Here is a 24037-nt window from a genome sequence, read left to right as displayed (position 1 = left end):
TTTGAATCTATTTATTTTCCTACATTCTAAAAAGAATTTCCTACCCTGTTTGACTAAAAACAAATACCTGTATGCCCACTCACACATCCCCACTTAGGACTTTCCACCACCAGTCCCGATAAACTTGGTGTGCTGTCCTCGAGCAATGATGGAATTGTCCCGTTTGTGTCGCAGTTCGCACTCCAGGAAAGCCAAGTTCTTTCCAGCCCGAATTGTGTTAGCATCGATTACTATTTCGTCGCCTTCCCGAGCTCCCTTTAGGTAGCTCAGGTGGATGTCGACCGACACGCCCGGTAAGCAGTTGTCCTTAGTCATCAGCGCATAGGTCGTAACGACATCCACTATGGTAGCCGTGTAGCCACCGTGCAGTCCTCCGGCGCGATTCAAGTGTTCCTCAGCTACGGTGAATTCCGCTGTGCACTTACCATCGCCACCGCTCACCATTTTGAGCTGCAAGAAAAAAAGGGAGAGAACTAATTTAAGATTTGAACTCGATTATAATAATTAACTTACTAACTTAATAATAAATTAAAAAATCAGATGGGTTGTGTACAACACACGACCGCATAGGTGACGCAGGACTACGTAAGTCTCTTTGTAGTGATAGTAGCATATATCCATATATTCTGTCTTATCGAAATGTCATTCCTATATGATAAATTCCGCGTTGGATTGATTCCGATGCGTTTGATCTGGCGACGATGTAAATTAAGAAGCCTACCCTGACCAGGGCCCGACAACGTCACCTTCAATTGCATAGCGTCACTCAACATTGAAGCAGTGAAGCTTCGATTTCAACAAAGCAGCACCGCTTCAGTTTCAAACTGGCTTCAGTCAGCGGTTTCACTTCATCATAACTATCGGTTTCAACTTTTCATTTGTACTTTTCTATCAAATATTCAGAAGAAAGCCAGCAACTTTGAATGCAAATAAATTGAATTTGAGTAACATTTCCTACAATGCAACGTATATTGAAGTTAAACTAGTCAATGTCGACAAATCGTGCCTGACTTTCTACCGTCGTCAATTGAAACAGAAACCAACTTCATCTGAAGCTTGCTTGAAACGTTCTGTTCAACAAATGAAGCAAGTCACTTCATGTATGAAGCGAAGGTAAGAGAAAGTCAGTTTCATTTATTTGTTTCGACGTTGCCGAGCCCTGCCTACTAGTATTGTTGCCCGCGCACGTCCCAAATACGCGAACCCATCTACCACGAACTAGAACGTCGCCAACAATTGTTACCGTCCGTAAAAGTTGCGCGTTGGTACCCTTTGACCCTTTGAAAAGCGGGGCTGCCCACTACTAGTGTTCTACATCGGAACGAAAATTGAAGTCTGGGTTCCGGTCCGGTTAAAAATCGTCTCGAACTTTGTTATTCCGACTTTATTCCGGTCCGATTTGGCTCTGTTCAGGTTCCGGAACGTCAATTTTTGTTCCGATGTCGAACACTACCCATTACTAACATGAGATCCTCAAATATTGAAACATTTGTACTTGATTGGTTGAAAACGGTTAAAAAATAAGAATTACACTTTTAATACCACGAAACTGGGACCCCGCAAAGGGCAGAATAACTTACAATAGCAGAAACATCTGCGTTGGTTGGTCTCCAAGCTTCGTCAAACGTCAAACCATACTGCAATGACTCAATAAGCCAAATGTTAGAGAATGACCTTAAGTGTTTGGAAATACAAAATGGAATTCTTACGGGTCGTTCGAAAATGAAGGCGACAGTGACCCTCATATTTACCAAAGTTTAGTTGTGCCGCTCAGATTATCCTGTATCTTGGATGGAAATAAAAAAAATCTGGCAAAATTCAGTCCCACCTTACTACACGATACTGCAGACCTACAAGAATTAGATTCGTTCGAGAGAGTGTTAATTCTTTTTACAAATTCTTTAAAGGTGTGTAATTCTTTAAAGGTGTGTAGTAGACTAATACCACATCAACAATGAGGTGTTACATCTGTGGCAAAATCTGGCAATAATTTAGCAAAGATTAAACCTTCAAATACACAAACATTCAAATTTGAACTGTCCACTTTACATGCAAGAATCCGGTGCATTCAAACACCTTTGCATGTTTCATGTAAACTATACCGATCAAAAAATGGCAAGCTAAATATGATGTGGACAAACAGACAAATTTACAGAGTGTAAATTTAACCATAAACAAAATTCAAGAATGTTTCAAGTATGAGAAGGGGTTGTTGATAGATATGCCAAGCCTCATAGGCGGGAATTCCGACGGAAACACGTCAAGGACGTTTCTTGGTTACCCTGAAAAGGTTTCTCAATTTACAGGGATTGGTATTGTTTTGATTCACAGGTTGAAGGTTATTTTGGAAGCCATTACAAGTGGAACTATGCATATGGCCCGAACTCCCACGTTGAGAATCGCGGCTAACAAACTGAGGGACGAACAATGTTACGTGCATTGCCTTGTATTGTAAGTAACAAGTGCCTGTACGGTTTCGTCGTCCCGTTAGTAAAGCGAGTTAGATTAAACTTCTCATTCGGTACTTTAACTACAATAGATGGAGGAAGAGGCGCAATTTGTGTCTAAAACCAACTTCACCCGCCAGTGTTGGTGGTGTTTGAAATACGTTGCACGCTTAATTAGGGGAGTGTTGCGGACGAATGTGCTTAAATTGATATATCTTAATTCTAAGGAATTTGATGTCATCGTCGCTGGATAGATGTCAGATTTGGAAAAAACAGAAGAAAATAAGTGTAATCACGAAAAAAAAAACTATAACAGACAGAGAATATAGGTTGGGCAATATAGTCTTAGCAACTGAGCCCTATCATCGAGCTGTCGAAACGATGGCTCAAATGGAGAAGAAGAAGAAGAAGAAGAAAATATAGGTTGATAGTGAAAGTGAGTAGAAAATAGGAGTAAAGTGAATGTTAAACACATCAAAAGGAGGAGCAAAGTGATTACAGTTGTCCATATTTGAAGGCGGAAGTAATTGGTGTGCGGAATCGAACAGAATAACGGATACATTTTGGCGGAGTTAGGAAAGAGACTGTCGGCAAGAGGTTGATTTGGCGTAAATAAAATAAATGCCGTTTCGAAATGCATTCATAGTAAAGTAAGAACCACGGCGAAGCTTACATTGAATTTGTACGAAACTTCAAAGTCAGGGTGTAGGCAAGAGAAAGACCAATGTAAGTTTTCCAAAACGAAGTTTGTAACCTAATTAATCAATAAAACAGCTTTTGGCGGTTTCGTAACAAAATTCACGGCATAAGACTATTTCCAACAGGGAGTGTGGAATCTCCTTTTTGTCCAGTCCTCTGTGGCTCAAAGGTTTACCAATATCTGCGAACAACAGGACCTGGGAGGAAAAATGGGTTCGGTTCCGGTTTTAATTGGCTCCGATTATAGCTTGTTTCGATACAGCTAGAGTTCGTTCAGTTCGTTAATTAGGTCACGACTATCTGGTCATGTTCATTAATTGAGCTGACTGACAGTTGATTGAAATTTCCTGACTCGAAATAGGGTATGTTGCTGCTTCGTCGTAATTGTCTATTCCCGTCCTATCCAACATAAATTATTAAAAATATCAGCGATTTTTATGACACACAAGGCAAAATTAGTTATCTTCTAATATTTTAGTTTGTTGCCTTTAATACGCGATCAATCAAAGTGAGCTGAGATCTATTCAAACGCTTTTTTTTTTCATTAAAGAATTGCTAGCAGCCAAATTTCCAACGTTTTTTCGTGCGACTAAGAAGAAAATGTCGACTAATCGTTACAATTTCCGTCATTCATTAAATGAAAATACCCAAGTAACAATTTCAGGCTGATCAAACGCTTTTATAGCTGATTTTATTCAACCTGTGGCTGATCTATGGTTTAGGTTTAGAAATGAAAACCTTTTTTCAGCTCTTAAACATCTAAATCTGGTGATTTTATCAAGCTTCAGGCTAATTCATAGTTTCGAATACCCAAGTAACAACGGTAGCTGAATTGCAAGAGCAATGGCTGTTTACGGGTTGGCTTAAGGCGATCAAAGCTGCATAAAGTAAGCACTTAAATGGTGTTTAAATAAGCGATGTTTAAGCTACTTTAAGTTTTTCAAACCAGTTCTCTCCCTAAAGCTCATAAACAAGCTTAATAGTGGATTTTTCTGCTAAACAATCTGCTTCTCAACAGCCATAAACATCAAACCGTTTTACGGCTGCTTAAAGGTGTTAAAATGTAGAGTGGAAGCATTCATTAGGCTCACAGCTTTCAAACTACTTTAGGGCTGCTTAGAGGTGTTAAAGTGGTTTTACAAACTTCTACCAAGTTTTTTTTCGGCTCACAGCACACTTACTGTCAGATCATAGAATTTCGCAATTCGGCTGACAGCAAAAGCTTATCCGTTATCGACATTATCGATTGCTTCACGCTAGGCGGGCTAGGCTTCAGGTGTAAAGATATTCTCACTGTCTGTTCTGCAGATGCAAATGGGGCGGATCATACGGTGAGTGCTTATGAATCAAAAGATGGCGGGTTCAATTCCCGGAAAAAAGACGTGCATTTTTAATTAGCTATAGCTTACTTATACGAATTAAAGTTATTCGAAATTAAAAATATCACGTTCGAAACATGTTTTACAGCAAAATAAAAAAAGGCCGCGTTTCATTTTTTAAATTTAAAGATAGATTTTTTTTGGCTGCATAAAGGTTGATGAAGCATTGATTAAGCGACTGGAAAAGCAGATTGCAAAACTATTTCTCGTTCTAAAAATAGAATTGACAGCATTGCGCAAATTGGCTATTTAAAAGCGCAAAAAAGTTTCTATTAAGCTTCATTGCAGCTTCGAAAGCAGCTATTAATTAGCCTGAAGCTTGATAAAATCACCAGATTTAGATGTTTAAGAGCTGAAAAAAGGTTTTTATTTCTAAACCTAAACCATAGATCAGCCACAGGTTGAATAAAATCAGCTATAAAAGCGTTTGATCAGCCTGAAATTGTTACTTGAGTAACTTTAAAAATTCGTACAACTTGTACAAGTAAAGCTAGGCTAATTAAAAATGCATGTCTTTTTTCCGGGAATTGAACCCACCATCTTTTGATCCATTAGCACATCTGTGCCATTAGCACTCACCGTATGATCCGCCCCATTTGCATCTGCAGAACAGACAGTGAGAATATCTTTACACCTGAAGCCTAGCCCGTCTAGCGTGAAGCAGTCGATAATGTCGATAACTGACAAACTTTTGCTGTCAACCGAATAGGGTGTTTGCAGAGTGCATATGTATTGGAGAGCTGTTGGGCAGGCAAAAATGACAGCTCCATATAAACTATACGGGCTGGAAAGGGCGAGATTTTTTAAATAATTTAATTTCTTCATGTAAAACAGAAATTACTATTTGCGTTATATGTATAGCAAGGTAATATATTTGTTTACTAAATAACAAATCTATTTTGAACAAACAAGCTAAAACGCGGTAGATATGATCAAAAATGTAACTATTAACTATGTTAGCGGGATAAAACTGAACAAATATCGATAGCCAGCGATTGCTTTCGGACAAGAAAACAATAAATTACTTATACTAAAATCAATGCTACATTCAGTTATTTTGAACTTGGCCTATGCGGCATGCTGCATCCGAAACCCGTATTCTTGGGTCGCCGATTTAATGCTAATTCACTGAAATATTAGTTGCTAAATGTAAACATATATATCGGGGTACATTTCTTAGTTGATTTAAACATTAATTCTTTGAATGGATAAATAGATTTAGAAAAAATGATCATTTTATCCAACGCGTTTTTGCTGCATCGAATAGGAAAAAATGCAATCAGATAGATGTTATTATTTTTTCCAATAACAATCACCTGAAAGTCACGTAAATCCCTGTAGAGAAATTTACGTGATTTTTCACGTGGAAAGGACGTGTGGATTATTTTGAGTGTAGAAGTTTGTAAAGCCACTTTAACACCCTTAAGCAGACCTAAAGTAGTTTGAAAGCTGTGAGCCTAATGAAAGCTTCCACTCTACATTTTAACACCTTTAAGCAGCCGTAAAACGGTTTGATGTTTATGGCTGTTTAAAAGCAAATTGTTTAGCAGAAAAATCCGCTATTAAACTTTTTCATCAGCTTTTGGGAGAGAACTGGTTTGAAAAACTTAAAGTAGCTTAAACATCGCTTATTTAAACACCATTTGAGTGCTTACTTTATGCAGCTTTGATCGCCTTAAACCAACCCGTAAACAGCCATTGCTCTTGCAATTCAGCTACCGTTGTTACTTGGGTAATTCACGCAACGCATTGTTGTTATTCTGCAGCCGGGAAAACTAGCATAACCTACATAAATTTTGCAGAATAACATTTGTCATGCTGACCTACACAAATACATGCGCGCTAGCTTCGGAAACATTATTGTGATTTTTAGTTCGGACGATGAAAAATTTTGATGGGCGGATTTTAAAACGGTACGACGAATTTAAGATATAAAGTCAGTTGTGTAATTTCAATCAAATGCTTTATTAATCGCGTTTTAGTGAATTCAAAGGGCACGGATCGGAAGGTAAGTGTGTTTGAGTCAAATCAGCAGCAGAGCTTTTGGAGTATTCATCAAATCCACCTAAGAAATGATGAAAATTAGAATGGCTTTCCTTACTACGATGAGAATTAGAAAAAAAACCCTACATATTGAAAACCTGGGGTGACATTGCGATTCTCGTTTGGAGTGATTTTGGTTCGATTCGCCTATTCGTTTTGCTTGGTCGAAACGAACCAAAATCGTTCGAAACGAGAATCGCAATGTCACCCCTGGTTCGTAACTCGGAATACATATTGAAAACCTGGTTAAGATTAAAATTGGAGTAAGTAAACTTTTCGGTCTGCAGTCTTTATTTTCAAGTGTGATGCTTAATAATTGACTGGCAATGGTTGTACCACCGGGAAGAACAGCGATAAAGCGCAAATTTACACTCAAAATAATTTTCACATCGAAATTACGTGAAAAGTTGTGAACATTTTCCATCCAACTTTTCCCGTACTATTTACGTGAATTTCACGTAGTTTGCATTAGTATGCGTGCATTAGTGCACGTGGAAATCAGATAGATGTTATTGTATTTTCTAATAATGTTCAACTGAAAGTCACGTAACTCTCTGTACACTCAAGTACTTTTTTTACACGGTTTGTTTTTTTGATTATAAAGAACGGGGCGACTTAGGGCCCACTCATTTATTTCCCAATACATTTGGGACCGGCCCGAGGGCCGAGTCACATATACCAATCGATAGAGTTCGACGAACTGAGCAATGTCTGTGTGTGTATGTGTGTGTGTGCACTCATCTTCTATTGCTTGTTTCTCGGATATAACGGAACCGATTTATGCGCTATCAGTCTCATTTGAAAAGTATTATTGCCTAGTATATCACTATTGAATTGTTTCGTGATCCGATGTTTCGTTTAAGAGTTATAATCAAAAATGTGGAAACTACGGGACACGATTTTCTCCGGATGTATTGTTGAAAACAAACAAGTAGTTTAAAAGTTATGCTTAAAAACGTGTTTTGACAAGGTAATAATTATCGCCTGTTTCTCAGAGATGGCCAAACCGATTTATGCGCTATTAATCTCATTTAGAAGGTAATATAACCAGATAGATCATTATTGAATTGTTTTTTGATTAGACCTTTAGTTTGAAGTTATAGTTAGTTTAGTTAGTATGAGAAATTAAAGTTACACGTTAAAATTTACAATAATTTATAGCGATTTTAACCAAGATAATTTACTTAGTTTCAATTATTTTAGTATTAAACGAGAGGTTTTAATACTGCAAATGTATCTGCCTAATTTCATAAGGATTAGTTCTACTGGTCAAAAGATATTTAAAAATGATTGATGAAATTTATTCAAGAAAACTTTAATGACCAAGCCTTTAATGGGACCAAACCTCAAAAACCAGAACAATATAGTAAAAATGTGTAATTTTTCAACGGGTTTTTCTTTGGAGCAGTCAATTAATAAAATATAGCATATTTTCTTACACTTTTAAGGTGACTGTGAATCCCCCTAATAAGTGACACAAATTTTTGTTTTCCAAACGCATCCAAAAAATAGCGTCTTCACAAAAATTATAGAGCACACTAAAATAAGCAACTTTGATGCATATAGTAACTATCTATCCCTTACTGGTTGCGAAATTTGATGATTTGTTTGAAGAAACCACTCTAGAAGCAATTCTGCTCCAAAAATTTGCATACGATGTTTTTATTGCTTTCAAATGTTCTACAAAGTTATAATAATGTAATAATATTTGAGTTGGAAATGCCAATATCAAATGACATATAAGATGGTATAACAAAGGTTCCTTTCACCACTAGGTGGATTAAATCGGGTTTTTATATATGGGAGCTGTCAGTTTGTTACCCCGTTTTGGGTGTAAATAGAGTGACTATATACAGAGTGAAGACATGTCATCCCAAATGTATGCAATGCGATTTTTCTAGGTCGCCTGCTCGATTGGAATGACACTGACAGATAATTGACATTCCAATTTTGACATTGTCGCCACTCTATATATAGCACCCCATCGACATCTCTATATCGAGCTGCAGTAAACGTCAACGACAGCATGTCCGGGGCTCAAAATTTGACAGCGGGCCCAAATCAGACTGCTGGCAGTTGAGTGAAACGCAGTGCTGAATTGCTATCTCATTTTCGCACACACGAGATGTTGGCGGCGAGAACATGGTTGCCTGCCATGGGCTTGATATATAGTCACTCTTAGGTGTGAATATCAGCAATGAAATATTTCATTCATTCGAACCGGTGACGGAGGGTTAGCACAACCCTGCTAGCTGCTACCGAGGGCAAATGTCAAAAATATTACCATTCATAAATATTTATTTAATGAAAATCGAGAGAACAAAGTGAGCTGCTGATTAATTCCCGTACAAAAATATTAAATACTTCGAGAAAAATACCGTTGGACGACAATTATAAAACGAATAAATAGCTGCTGTTACCGTAAGTACACTCACCTGCTGCAAGCAACGGTCGTATCCGTTTGTTTTCGTCATGTAACTTGATACAGCTCGCAAAAATTCTAGTCCTTTTTTCGCGGTCATCTTAGTTAACATTTAGTAACGAAGATTGCCTGAACAGAATAGCAAAAGGCCACAAATTTGGACTCGATGGTATTACGCAAACAGCTACTGTGTCACTCGAAGCAATCGTTGGAACTGCCTAACTACCTACGGTACTTGAAGGCTTGGAGCTAAACATTCGAGGCAGCAGGGGTGAACGTAAGCATATTCAAGTTTTGTTTTGCTTTGCGTTTTCGTCATGCGATGGTAAAGATTAATGAAGCTGATGAAGCCGATATCAAGTCAAATAACGGAACTGTGTGTATGGGAAATGTCAAAAAGTGTAAAAGTTTGTGTATGCTTAAATTGGGGATTTAATTTGTAATATTTTAAATTGAAATAATGTATCTCAAATCAAATCACATTTCAAATGTACAGCAGCCTTAAAGTTTATATTATATGTATATCAATTTGGAGTTAAATTAAAGCTGGAGTTGATTGGATATTCTTGTATGTGCTTTATTCACTGTATGATATAAGACCGTGCTCCAACGTAACATACGCATATGATTTTAAATGTTACAGCATACGGGCAAAATATTTTCCCATTCCAACCACTTGTATGAAAATTAAACTGATGTTTCTTTACAGTAGACAACAAACGTGATGGAGATAAATGAGTATGCTAGTATACAGCTTCCGGAGCAAACTAATCTACCATTTGCCATATCCGGTTCGGGCGAATATTATGTAGTATCGGCTAAAGGCGGTATACAGGTTCTGCAACTCAAATACAAACACATTAAGGAGGATTCTACGATTAACTATAACTTAAGCCGCTTAGAGTGCTCAAAAAGTAAACCCACCGGTCAGCTGTTGACTAAAGAAATTGACTTGTACAACAATAGTAACCGCGAACAGCGTATTAAAATTATGCTGGATCAAACAGTGATTCCTAACATTGCCACCTTGTATATTAATAACATTTTAGCGAATGTTTCACCGCCAGGTATTTTCGCAGATTATAACGTATGCCTAGTTGCGCATTTAACCAACCTTGGACAGTTAACGCTACATCGTTACAATAGAGAAGCTGCCGAATGGGGCACCTATCTTGATATTTCCACCCTTTGGGTTGCGCACCTTTACGACGGTAACATCATCAATAGATACGACCGTCTGGAACCGATGGTAAAGGAAGTCCTGATTACGACGTTTTGCTGGCGAGATCAAACTTTTCGGCAGGTGGCTCATTTGGCGGTTGGAACTAAATCGGGAAAAGTAGCTATCTGCAGTCTTTATTCAGATAATGTTCGCATTGAGCATGTGATAAAATTATCAGATGCTGTAAGAGTACTCAAATGGATAACAATCTCAGAAGACCGAAATTTGCTATTAGTGGGGTTATTGAATGGAAAAATAGCTGCACTCAGCTTCCACACTCAATCAGACGCAACGGTTACCGATTTTGTAAAGTTAAATGATGTTTGGAACGACGAGGATTACCTTACTGCCAGTAATATACAGTACGAGATAGATCAAGTCAACCAGAGGATCTTGGTGTTAGTCGTCAAGGGAACGCATCTGCTAGCCTTTTTATGCAGCTTTAATGGCGAGATAAGCACGGTCGCGATTCAAAACCTAAACAGTTTTATGATTACAGGTAAGCCTCTATGTAGTTCAGCAATAAGAGAAAAATATTTTCCTATTTAATTTTTAGGCCTTCAGCAGTTTTCAAATTATTGCTATATAATAAGCACTCTTCCAGGAACAATCTTCTGCTGCCATATTAAAACGATCAAAACGAATCAAATAGTAATCGATCTCAGTACCATGAAAACCGATCTTCCAATCAGTAAATTTTCAATTTACGGTGTAACAGCAACTAGCAACCGAGCCTGCTGGATGTTTGTTGGCTATCCATCAAAAAGTTTTGATCGTTTAAGCTTACGCACACCCACAGTTGTATTCTTCTGTAGAATCAGCGGAAGAGAACCACTTAAAATATTGCTTGAAAATCCGAGCTTAAGACTTACTGAATACTACGACTGCGCTGAAGTCATTCGATACAGTGGTAATCGTGATACGCAAACATTGAAAGAGCTAGAAGCTCTATCGTCAACTCGAGCAAGAGTAGACGATGCTTATGCATATCATTTAAAGTTACAGTTAATTCAGCTCGGAGCTAAGTTTAGTTACTTTAAGAAACGTTGCTTATCGATTGCTGACATCCTTTGCAATCAGTCACAGTTTGTCGCAACAGTAATCGAAATTTTACATGCAGCCAAAGTGATATACTATTTTCTTTACATACGACAAACGTTCAATCTGCAACTGAGCTATATGCAACTGCTATCCGTACGATGCTTGCGCAATTTCATGAGAGATTTTGTGGAGGATAGTTTTCCGGGAGATTTCGAGCATGTTCACATTGCATTGAAACCAGTGATGGAGGAAGTCATCGGGCACGCGAATGAGATACTGTCCGGAGCGTCCCAGAAACCGTTGCAGGAAGAGTGTACATTTTGTGGAGAACGTATCGCATACGAGAAGCAGACATGTTCAGAGTCGCATCAGACTTTTCGGTGTTCGCTAACCAAGCAACAAATCCCAGTGCAGAAAGTAGAAACTGTGTGCGAAATGTGCGACCGGTCTTCACTGGATGTGGAACTGCTGGCGGAGATTTTCTACACTGACGGTGGACACCTTTCCGTGTACTACCGCACCTTTCCGTGTACTACCGCTACTGTTGCGTGTGTGATCGGCCGTATGTTAAGCAAGTCGTAGTGTAGGTTGTTAGATTTTATTGTAAGCGAATGCAGCGTTTTACGGGGACTTCGATGCCGAAAATTAATTTTTCTTAATTAGGTTAAATATTTCAGTGCTTCGTTGATAGAAGTCTAAAGAAGTAATAAAAAAATCAACACACAAATAAAAACCCGATTTAATCCACATAGTGGTGAAAGGAACCTTTGTTATACGGTCTTACTTGCTATTTGAGATAGAAATCGAAATCATCTTCGGAACATAATTCATCTACTGGTTATCGTCGCGCAGTGCGTTGGTCTACATAAAATTTTTGAAAATTGAATAATTTTACAAAATTTGAACAAAATAGGAACACTTTTAAATTTTGATAGATCCTTTTTTTATGAAATTTGCTGAGTAAGGATAAATAAGTTGTTATTAACCTGAGTAAGTGCAAATAAAAGTAAGTTGTAAGAGGAAATCTTATTCTTTAACATATATATTGTCTAGTAAAGGTCTAGTTTATAGGTTTTTGAGCTATGCATAATTTCCTGTAATGCCATTCTATTTGCATCACATCAATAGAGTTTTCTTGAATAATTTACATCAATTTTTATTAACCTTCGGTTACTCACGCTGTTGTATTTTGTACAACACGTGTAAGTTTTTCAACGCCATATTGTTATAAACTTACAAAACGTTGTTTAACTAACGTATATTCTTCAACAAACTTATTGTGCGCAAAATGTCATAATTATTCAATGCATTAATAATTTAAATTGTTGGGAAAATGCATACAGCAAAACTATCAGCAAATGTAAAATTATTAAAATGTATCCGTCTGCTGGTAGTCGAGTAATTCGGAGTCAAAATTAGGGTATTCTTTATAAACAAAGTTCTACAGTTCCTAAACAAGCAAAAATACAGGTATACTGTTTTCAGCAAAGTTGTGTTTTTTTACTATTTGTACAATTTTGTAGTACATGAAAAAGTCATACAACAATTACAAAAAGAGCAAAAATGGAAAAACTGATTTTACAAATTCATATACAATAAATAAGATTTTTCTATCTTCGCTGCAGAGATAGAAGGTTACTGTCTTTAGCAAAATATCTTGTAATAATATGCTCTATAACTTCGCAGAACACATCAATGTGTTATATTGACACAGAAGAAAAATATTTTAATTATTTCACTTTTAGGAGGATTAATCAAAATTTCAATTCCACCAAACGATAGAGCTTTCAATTTCAAGAAACTCTTCCGAAGGTTCGATAAACCTAAAACCAAGTTTTCCCAGTCAAAACTCTAGTGCACACGTTTTCTTTGGTTTGGGGTTATAGTGCGCGCGAGTAACTGTGTTGCAAAAGTTGGCGCGAGTGTTCGAGGGTTAATATCTTTTGACCGGTACAACCAATTCTTATGAAATTTTGCATATATATTCGTAGGGTCAAAACCTCTCGTTTGATACTAAAATAATTGAAATTAGGTTAGTTATCTTGGTTAAAATCAGAATTAATTTTTGTTAATTTTGGTGTGGTGTATACGGTTGCTCGTAACTTTCAAGTTAAATGTCCAATCAAAAAATCATTCAATAGTGATCTATTAGGATATATTATCTTTCAAATGAGACTAATAGCGCATAGATCGGTTTGGTCATCTCTAAGAAACAGGCGATAATTATTACCTTGTCAAAACAGGTTTTTTAAGCATAACTTTTAAACTGCTTATTTGTTTTCAATTAAAAATTCCTAAACAATTTAGTTTTAATAAGGGCTTTCATTTGATACTAAGATCGTTGAAATCGGTCATGTAGTTCCGGAGAAACCCGTGTCACGTATTTTCACATTTTTGCTTATAACTTTTAAACGAAACGTCGTATCACGAAACAACTCAATAGTGATCTACTAGACAATAATACCTTTCAAACAAAAGTAATAGCGAACGATTTGGTTTAGCCATCTCTGAGAAACAGGCGATAGAAAAAATCATTACATACATACACACACACACACACACACACACACACACACACACACACACACACACACACACACACACACACACACACACACACACACACACACACACACACACACACACACACACACACACACACACACACACACACACACACACACACACACACACACACACACACACACACACACACACACACACACACACACACACACACACACACACACACACACACACACACACACACACACACACACACACACACACACACACACACACACACACACACACACACACACACACACACACACACACACACACACACACACACACACACACACACACACACACACACACACACACACACACACACACACACACACACACAGACATTGCTCAAATCGTCGAACCCTATCGATTGGTATATGTGACTTGGCCCTCCGGGCCTCGGATCAATTTCGTGTTTTTCGACCAATTTTTAAACCTTTGTTATAGTATAACAAAGGTAAAACTGTTTCAATAGGCTGTTTAGTTTCCGAGAAACAGGTATACATGAAGTTTGAATCATATGACTCTAAAAAAGGAGCGTTTGATTTAATCTGTCTCCGCAAGCCGCTGTTATATTTAGTTGCATAATATATTTTTGTCCACTTCTCCCAGGTAGATTGTAAAAAATTGGCATTAAAAAATGAATTAACCCTCTCTGCCCCACGGCACGGGTGTTTGAGTGGTTTGCAGTTTTTGGTCTTCAACAAAATCTATTAATAGGCAATTCGTCAAGTACAACACCCTTTAGAACAAATTGCTTGACGATGATGCAAAAGTAATAATGAAGAAATGAAATCATGATAATTAAGTATTAAGGTAAGACGTTGATAGACATAATTAATATATGGGTTGCTAATGTGTGACTGTATTGGTGGTTTGTGTGTATCGGGAAACGATTTCGTGCGTAAGATAAATATCATCAATCTCTATAGGAAACAAAAAAGTCAAATAAACCTTTGCTAGTATTTATTGACTCTATTTGCTCGACATGTACAAACCTATAACCTCTGTTCACTAACTCCTATCTCTGCCTCCGCGTGGTTCTTACTGGGGTACGCAACCTCCGTTGTCGATTGAAATCCTGAGAATGAGCGAGGTCCACTGGCTGGGTACTGGTGAACGCATGACATCATCCGGGCGAGTCTTGCTCTACTCTGGTGAACGAGCATACGAGGTGAAAATGCTACTCTGGAAAGAGGAGTTGAATTCCTACTGAGCTCAAGGGCACATGCGGCCCCTGATGAGGTGGAAACCGATAAACGAAAGAATAAACGTTGCCAGATTCAGAACACGGGCTAGAAACCTTACAGCAATCCAGTGCTACGCGCCAATACATGCATTCAAATCCCCTTGGGCGACTTCAACGCGAAGATTGGCTTGAACAACGCGGACCACCACGTCTCGAAATACCATGGCCTAAGAGAGATGAGCGGAAACGGGGAGCTGTTTATAGAAGTCTGTAGTAAAAATAACATGGTCATTGGTGGATCGCTCTTTTCCCGTAGATTAGCACATAAATTCACGAGGGTTTCCCACGACGACCGAGAATGGCGAAGAGCCTTCTTGATGAAATAACAAACGCAGCGCTGATATCGCATCCGTCTATCATCTTGTTATCGCTGAAATACGTTTGCGCGGCGCACGTGTCCAACGACGGGAGGAGAAAGTTGGTTGCCGCTACGACGTCCGCCGATTGGAGAATCCTGAGGTAAAAAGGGCTTTTGTCGAACAACTTGAATTCCGAGCCTTGGAGTTGCCACCTGTTGGAACCATCGAAGAGCAATAGACCGGCTTCAAGAACGCCTTCATCACCATCACGACCAATGACGTAACCGTTGGTAAAGCGCACAGCGGGTGGAGGAAGTGGATTTCGGATGAAACTTGGAGGAATATCAGCGAGTGGAGAGAGGCGAAAACCGGCATTGAGCGAGCGTGAACCAGATCGGCTAAGCTGCCCGTCAACGACATGCCGAAATGGAGGGGGCCATTAAACGAGCTTGTAAGCGGAACAAGAGAGCCTTGACTAACTCCCAAGTCGAACAAGTCGAGCGATGGATTGAACATTTTGAACAATGCTTTCGAGTTTCAAATGTCAGATACCAACCAAATCAACAGCGTATGATGCCAACGTCGTATTAACCGTGTCAACTCTGAGGCGCCATTACTGGATGAAATTGAAGCAGCCATCAAGAGTACGAAATCCGATAAAGCGTCAGGGATAGACTGTATTCCAGCCGAGATGCTCGAAGCTGACCCATTTTTGTCAGTCCAGAAGTCCACATGATGCATCAGCTTTTTAGCTATATGGAAAATCGCAATTTTTCCGGTAGACTGGATGCAGGGCATATTGGCCAAAGTCCCTAAAAAAGAAGAATTATATAGAGACCTAACTGAATGCCGTAACTGGCGTGGCATCGCGTTGCTCTGTATTATTCTCATAGTACTCTGTAAGATAATCCTCAGCCGGATCCAGGAGAACATCGATGCTACTCTCCGGCGGCAGAAAGCTGGATTCCGTGCTGACGGATCATGCGCCATATCGCAACGCTCCGCATTATATTGGAGTAGAACAATGAATTCCAGGACTCTCTCCGGCTAGTGTTCGTTGTCTTTGAAAAAGCGTTTCACCGACTCAACCACGAAAACATCGGGGGCGCACTTAGGCGTAGAGGAGTTCCAGATAAGCAGGCTCATCAGTACGAGGCGTTCTCGAGTAAGGTGTTGCACAACGGCGTCTTGTCCGATCCTATAAGCCTTACTGCTGCTGTGAGACAGGGCTGCATTTTATCACCGCTTTTGTTTCTCATCGCTATGAATGAGATATTAGTTGGAGCAATTGATAGTAGACCAAATGAACCTCGGCCTAACCGAAGACATTCTATTACTCGCACAGCGTGGCAAGAATATACAGAGCAAGTTAGATGACCTCACCGAGGGCAAAATTCGTGATCCAAGGTGGAAGTGGATCGAACACATCTTGAGGAAAGGAACAAACGAGATCTGTAGGGAAGCGCTTGACTGGAATCCGCAAGGACAACGTAGACCCAGAGGCTCATGTCGACGTAGCTTTACCAACGACATCCGGGCTGTCGGCTATGGCGGGTAACCGCGGGCAGTGGAGATATTTCATCTCATCCTTTAGTTCTGCCGGACCGGCGGACATGGACCAATAAGTAAGTGAGCTCAAAAAAATAAGTAAACTACGCAACTTTAGTATGATTGGGAGAATCTTATGTGTTTTCATAAAATATGTTTTATGTGTTTAAGTAGTATCATAATATCAACTAACAAAATACTCTAGTGGTAACTACGGTAAGGAGGACGATCGCACGGTGCAGGACACCGAGTAGGTTCGATGCACAATCCTTGGACATTGCGGACAAAACCAGGCCGGCAGAAGCATCCTCGCTGACAGGGCAGGTTACACTGTCGTGGCCCCAACCGCCAAGAGTCACAAGTCAACGGACACGGTGAGCCACAGTTGGAGAACACCTCATTCGGACCCCGGCAGTCTGGCGCTAGAATGGAAATTTGTGTTTAGTGAGCGACTGATATAAAATAAAATCTTATCTACCAAATTGAGCTTGAGAGGAAACAATTGTCATGACGACAGCTAAAAGTGCAGCTAATACTAGTTTCATTCTCGTGTTATTGTTTGGACACTGACTGGTGTAGTAGTTTGTTTGGGTGCAATTTCGGTGCCTTATATTTTGAATGTTGCTATAAGCCATATCTCTTGAAGTAGCAAAAACGTGCGAACACGTTTGCCGGATAAACAAAACAAAGCAAAAAGAAAACTTCCGGTTACTGTAAGTAAAGTATTTTTACTTCCTCGACTAAGTGCACTCGGAGTATCAAACTATTTTTGGCTTTAGCAAAAAACCGTGACATTCAGACAGACAGTCAGTCCAGCTAACGGTAAAATAAAATGTTGTTGAATCAGCCGAAGTACCATACCATAGCATAGCATATTTTGAAATATTGTTGAATCAGTCGAAGTGAAAATAAACTGAAATAATGGTAAAACTTAATTTTTTTATTAGTAGAGTTAAGGTGAATGTTTGCTATAAACCCCCATGTATGTTACATATCGTGATAGTTTAATTCCGACTGATCATATAGCAATAAGAAACAATACTTTGGAATAACAATGATATAACTAATGTAAATGTTATATATAACATTTACAATAGGGGTATTCACGTAACGCTGGCTATGTTGCGTATACGGTGTATTGCATATTTATACTATCGCTACTCGCATAACCGTTCCATCTTCATAGAAACATATTGCGACTTATGTGAATCAAAAAATTTAAAAAATATATTATTTTAAACGACAAATCAGCTGCTGGTACTACCTACTCACTGATAGTTAATCAAGGCTGCAAGAGACTATGGACTCAAACAAGCGAATGATCTGGCATGTGAATTCCACGTCGATTTTTATCACAACGGCATCTGTGGCATGTGCTATATGAACATCTCAGACATCACGTTGACAATATTTTTATTATTAAACAAACCAGAGCTGCTTTAGTTGCTGCTTTAGTTATTATAAAAGAAGTGTGTTTAGTAAACATGTTAACCAGTCTCCTAAAAGTAGTAATTGAAAAAGCTAAATAAAATGCAGTTCATCATTTTAACTACTATAATGTTAATTTCTTGTATGGTTATGGTTAACGCAGTCAAACATGGTAAAATACTTTTAGAAATTTGAAAAAAAAGTACATGGTAAAGTTCAGTTGCATTTTACTATATTTTAATAGAATGCCACGGTCTACACGAGCAGTATTCTGAATGCGGTACTGCATGTCCAACAACCTGCAGCAACATGAAAGAAGAATTCAGACCATGCAACCGGATGTGTGTTTTGGGATGTTTCTGTAAAGAAGGTTACGTTCGAAACTCTGTAGGAAAATGTGTACATCCGACCGAGTGTCCGAGACCTCTGCTATGCCATTTTATATGTAACGAATGCACTATCAGTGGGCGAGAATTTAATGTGATCTGTTGAGCAGAGAATAGGATATTGGGCATTATTCTACGAAGCGAGTGGCGTGATACGGTAAATTTTAATCGCGTTTCGTTCGGTGTTAATCAAATTGAATCGACTGACGCGAGAGTTTGAAGATGAACCTTTCGCGGCGTGTTGCGAAGTAAATGCGACTTACACCGAAGTAGGGCAAGGTGGTGCAGAATGCCCCGCTTAAGCAAAACATCATTTTGCAGAGCAACGTCATGTTTGTTCCACGTTTTTCAACTTCTAGAAGACACTTACTCCTGGTGAAATTTCCTAACAAAAACCAGTATTTTTTGTTATTTACGCTTGTTTGCTGAGATACAATGGGTTCATATCTCAACATAATTGGCAATAAAATTTAATCATCTACTTTTCTCCAACTGATGTGTGATGAAATATTGTAAGTCAAACAATGTACAATTAGGTTTAAGGCAAATTTTAAGTCCTTTGCAATACATAATATTACTACATTTTTAATAAATAATCCGAAACAAAAGATGTACTGCAAATTAAAAATATTTTATAACTGTTCGATCCCGCTGTGATGCATTCTACTAGAGATGGTCGGGTATGAAAATTTGAATACCCGAACCCGACCCGTACCCGATTAAGAAAAAAATTAAAAACCCGTACCCGACCCGAACCCGCAAGTTTATTACTTTTGATACCCGAACCCGACCGCAACCCGTCGGGTACAGGACGGGCCCATCTTTAGTGTTAAATGTGGTCAATAGAGATACCCGACCCGACCCGTACCTGGTTTCAAAAACAAAATTTAAGAACCCGTACCCGACCCGAACCCGCAAATTATTTTTTTTCAATACCCGAACCCGGCGGGTACGGGTACGGGTGCGGGTGTCGGGCAAATTTTCCGCTTCCCGACCATCTCTACATTCTACCCCTGTTTTGTATTTTGAAGTTTTTTGCAATATATGTGAAAAATATGCATAGTTAATGCCGTTTTTGTGACGAATCATCGAGTATGACAGTATATCAATTAGATAGACTGTATTCATTATGAAATTTGCATACCGACTAGTGGTAAAAGCTTAAGAGAAAACCGTGATTTCTTACATGTGGAATGAGATCGCGGATAATCGCTTGATTTTATTGGATCTGGCTATGTTTGATGCTTTTACATTCTACACAATTATGAATTAGCGTGTTTTACATCGAAATAAAATGCGCATTCATAATTTTACCAAATAGTTTCCGCGTTTTTAAGCAGTTAATAGCATGGGCCATTCTACCACCCCGGTGCGTTCTGGACAGTCTTACCCTACCTAAATGCGAATGACAGCGTGGCGAAATTTGGTTTATTACGTCGCTCGTATCGCTGAATTGGCTCTGTTAATAAATAAAGAAAACTTTTATTAAGATTATTTAATAAAATTTTTATTACACAACTTTTTACTTAGCGGCGAACCCACTATAGGTTGAAAGCCCCATTAAAAAAGTAGATCTTATATTATCTTATTTTTATATATAAAAATGGATTTCTGTCTGTCTGTCTGTCTTATAGAAAAAAAAACTACTGAACCAATCGGCTTGAAAATTTGCATGTAGAGGTTTTTGGGGCCAAGAAAGGTTTTAGTGATAGTTAGAGACCCCTCCTCCCACTAAGAGGGGGGGCTCCCATACAAATGAAACTCAAATTTCTGCATAACTCGAGAACTAATCAAGCAAATAGAACACAATTTGGCATGTGGGTGTTTTTGGTGACAAGAATTTATTCTATGGTAAATTGGACCCCTCCCCTCTTTAGAAGGGGAATTATGACTCCTCTTCCCTTTAAGAGGGGGGCTTCCATACAAATGAAATACAAATTTCCTCATAACTCGAGAACTAATCAAGCAAATGGAACCAAATTTGGCATGTGAAGGTTTTCGAGGGCAAGAATATTTTCTATGGTGAATTAGGACCCCTCACCACTTTAAGAGGGGGGGGGCTCCTGTACAAATGGAAAACAAATTTCCTCATAACTCAAGAACTAATCAAGCAAATGGAACCAAATTTGGCATGTGGGTGTTTTTGGAGACACAATTTTTTTTATGGTGAATTGGGACCCCTCCCCACTTTAGTAGGGGGGCTCCTATACAAATGAAATAAAAATTTCCGCGTAACTCGAGAACTAATCAAGCAAATGGAACACAATTTGGCATGTGGGAGTTTTCGAGGGCAAGAATATTTTCTATGGTGAATTAGGACCCCTGCCCACTTCAAAAGGGGGGCTCCTATACAAACGAAATGCAAATTTCCCCTTATCTCGAAAACTAATCAAGCAAATGGAACCAAATTTGGCATGTGTAGGTTTTTGGAGGCAAACATATTTTCCATGGTGAATTAGGACCCCTCCCCTGTTTAGGAGGAGGGGCTCCCATACAAATGAAATTCAAATTTCCTTATAACTGAACACCAGCCCCTCATTCGAGCGGCTGCTGAGCGTGGAACAAAAGACATCAGTGTGAACGATTTGTCTGTTCCTTCTATTCTCCCAGCTGCACAAAATAAATTTTGGCTATACTTATCCGGCTTAAACCCGCTCGCTACGAACAGTGACGTGCAAAAAATAGTCTCTTGTTGCTTGGATATTTCGGATGCTTTCGAAGTGATACGGCTTGTTCCAAAGGACAAAGACGTTACTAGCCTGTCATTTGTATCATACAAAATTGGTCTTGACCCTGCGTTGAAAGAGATAGCATTGGATCCCTCTTCGTGGCCTGCAGGTTTAATGTTTCGAGAATTCGTTAACCAGCCAAAAAACGCATTCCGTCAGTCGAGGATGGAGCAAATGTCTTAATTGATGAACAAATTGCCCCTGCGGACTCGCCTCACACTGTCACCGATTCAACTTACTCTGGATGCGCACCGACTGGATCTGGCCCGGGGCGCACTGATTTAAGCAAATTGGAAGCCCCTAATCCGCTCATCACAGTCGTGCCACTGCAGCCAGCGATCATCAGCCGTCCCGGTCCTGTGTATGAGTACGGAGAAGGGGTCTTCCAGCTTGCTAGCATGGGCAAGTATAATTCTATCGATTGCAATTCGACACCTGATTTCCCCGAACCTTCCAGACATTCACATGCCAATCCTCACCAACTTGACTATGACGCTGCTGGACTTCGGATACTGTATCAAAATGTCCGTGGCCTTCGGACTAAAATAGACGAATTCTTTTTGGCTGCAACCGAATGTGATTACGATGTCATGGTATTGACTGAAACGTGGTTAGATGATCATATTCACTCTGTGCAGCTGTTTGGTAACCTTTTTAACGTGTATCGTTGCGATCGCAATCGCAATAACAGTAATAAGACACGCGGCGGAGGAGTTTTGATTGCTGTCTCAACCCGACTGATTAGCTTTGTTCATCCTACGCCGGTTTGTGACACAATTGAACAACTGTGGGTAATAATCACAACACCAATTCGCAAAATCAATGTCGGTGTAATGTATCTGCCCCCTGATCGCCGAAACGACGTCAACGCTATTGAGCTGCATGTGTGTTCCATCAGCTCGATTATGTCTCGTTTGCAGTCTGCTGACTTTTCATTGTTACTCGGCGACTACAACCAGCCGGGATTGCGATGGATTCGATCGAACAATAATGTGCCTGCTATCGACTACCTCCATTCAAATATTTCGCCTGCCAGCTCCGGCTTATTGGATGGTTTCAACCTGCATGGTCTAACTCAAATCAATTATGTGACAAATAGCAACGATCGTCTTCTTGATTTGGTACTAACTAACAATGTTACTTTGTGTGAGCTGTTTGAGGCTGTCGAGCCACTTGTACCTCTTGACTCTAATCACCCGGCACTGATTATAACGGTACACCAAACCTTGCCGGTTCAATTTGAAGATACTCCAGTGGAAACGTGTTTAGACTTTCGCAGAGCAGACTTTGATTCTATAAGTATTGCCATCTCACAAATTGATTGGCGATTTTTGGAACTTAATCCTGCTCTCGATGATGCTATCGTTAGTTTCAGTAATGCTGTTAATAATGTGTTTGTAAATTGCGTTCCTACCCGCAGACCGTTGCGCAAACCACCGTGGTCTAATTCCCGCTTGCAGCAACTTAAACGAAAGCGATCCCTTGCATTACGTAAATACATTAGACGCCGCAATACCATTTCGAAGCAGAGTTTCAATCATGCCAGTAACTTGTATCGCAGATATAATCGTTACCTATATAAACGGTATACCCATCGAATACAGTGTAACATCAGGACGAATCCGAGGGTCTTCTGGTCATTCGTAAACAAAAAGAGGAAAGAAGATGGATTGCCGAAAGATATGTTTCTGGGTGACTGTCATGGAAGCACGTTGTCAGAGAAATGCAGTTTGTTCGCCCAACATTTTCAACACAATTTCCGAGACTCCGCCGCTACTATGGCGCAAACCAATGCAGCATTAACTAGCATTCCTGTAGATGTCCTCGATTTCAATCTACCTGCAATAGCAGATCGAGACGTAGAAGCTGCAATTGTGAAACTAAAGTGTTCTTTTACCGCTGGTCCGGATGGAATTCCATCATGCGTTTTAAAAAAATGTGCAGCTGTTCTAATACATCCGCTATGCCTGCTGTTCAATTTGTCGCTTCAGCAAGGGGTATTCCCTACAGCTTGGAAGCTTTCTGCTATGTTTCCTGTGCATAAAAAAGGGGACAAACGTAACGTTAAAAATTACAGAGGCATTACATCTCTTTGCGCAGTGTCGAAAGTTTTTGAAATTATAATACACGATGCTCTATTCGCTAGCTGCAAGCACTACATCTCTCCAGAGCAACATGGTTTTTATGCAAAACGCTCTACTGCTACAAACCTTGTACAGTTTGCCGCAGCGTGCATACAAAATATGAGCGCGGGTGCGCAAATTGACACGATCTACACCGATTTAAAAGCAGCATTTGACCGAGTTGATCACAGTATACTGCTGGCAAAATTGGAAAAGCTTGGAGTTTGTTCTGCGCTAGTACAATGGCTTCGATCCTATCTTTTAAATCGAATGCTCTATGTAAAGATAGGTAATCAGCAGTCTGCATATTTCACGAACCTCTCCGGTGTTCCACAGGGCAGTAATCTGGGACCACTGCTCTTCACGCTGTTTTTAAACGACGTTTCATTGTTACTCCCGGAGGATTGCCGATTACTTTTTGCTGACGACGTGAAACTGTTCAAGATTGTCA

At 39.4% G+C, this 24037-nt stretch overlaps 2 protein-coding genes across 2 annotated transcripts; one reads left to right on the top strand and one right to left on the bottom strand.

The window, feature by feature from the left end:
- Position 1: 1 nt before the first annotated feature.
- LOC128738428 (acyl-coenzyme A thioesterase 13-like) lies at positions 2-9258 on the bottom strand. The gene is made up of 2 exons (XM_053833534.1): positions 9004-9258; positions 2-450 (listed from the first exon to the last, which is right to left on the bottom strand). Exons 1-2 carry the CDS (start codon positions 9100-9102, stop codon positions 94-96), a joined length of 456 nt encoding a protein of 151 aa, XP_053689509.1. The 5' UTR covers positions 9103-9258; the 3' UTR covers positions 2-93.
- Positions 8888-22910, top strand: LOC128736195 (uncharacterized). Its single transcript, XM_053830676.1, has 6 exons — positions 8888-8989; positions 9073-9267; positions 9700-10711; positions 10817-11815; positions 21623-22827; positions 22884-22910. The coding sequence occupies exons 3-6, from the start codon at positions 9715-9717 to the stop codon at positions 22908-22910; spliced, it is 3228 nt and encodes a 1075-aa protein (XP_053686651.1). The 5' UTR covers positions 8888-8989; positions 9073-9267; positions 9700-9714.
- The last annotated feature ends 1127 nt before the right edge of the window (positions 22911-24037 follow it).

The sequence above is a fragment of the Sabethes cyaneus genome, chromosome 2 (genome assembly GCF_943734655.1).
Source record: "Sabethes cyaneus chromosome 2, idSabCyanKW18_F2, whole genome shotgun sequence".
NCBI lineage: Eukaryota > Metazoa > Arthropoda > Insecta > Diptera > Culicidae > Sabethes > Sabethes cyaneus.
Note: the sequence above shows the minus strand (reverse complement) of the source record. Positions and strands in the feature narration are given on the sequence as shown.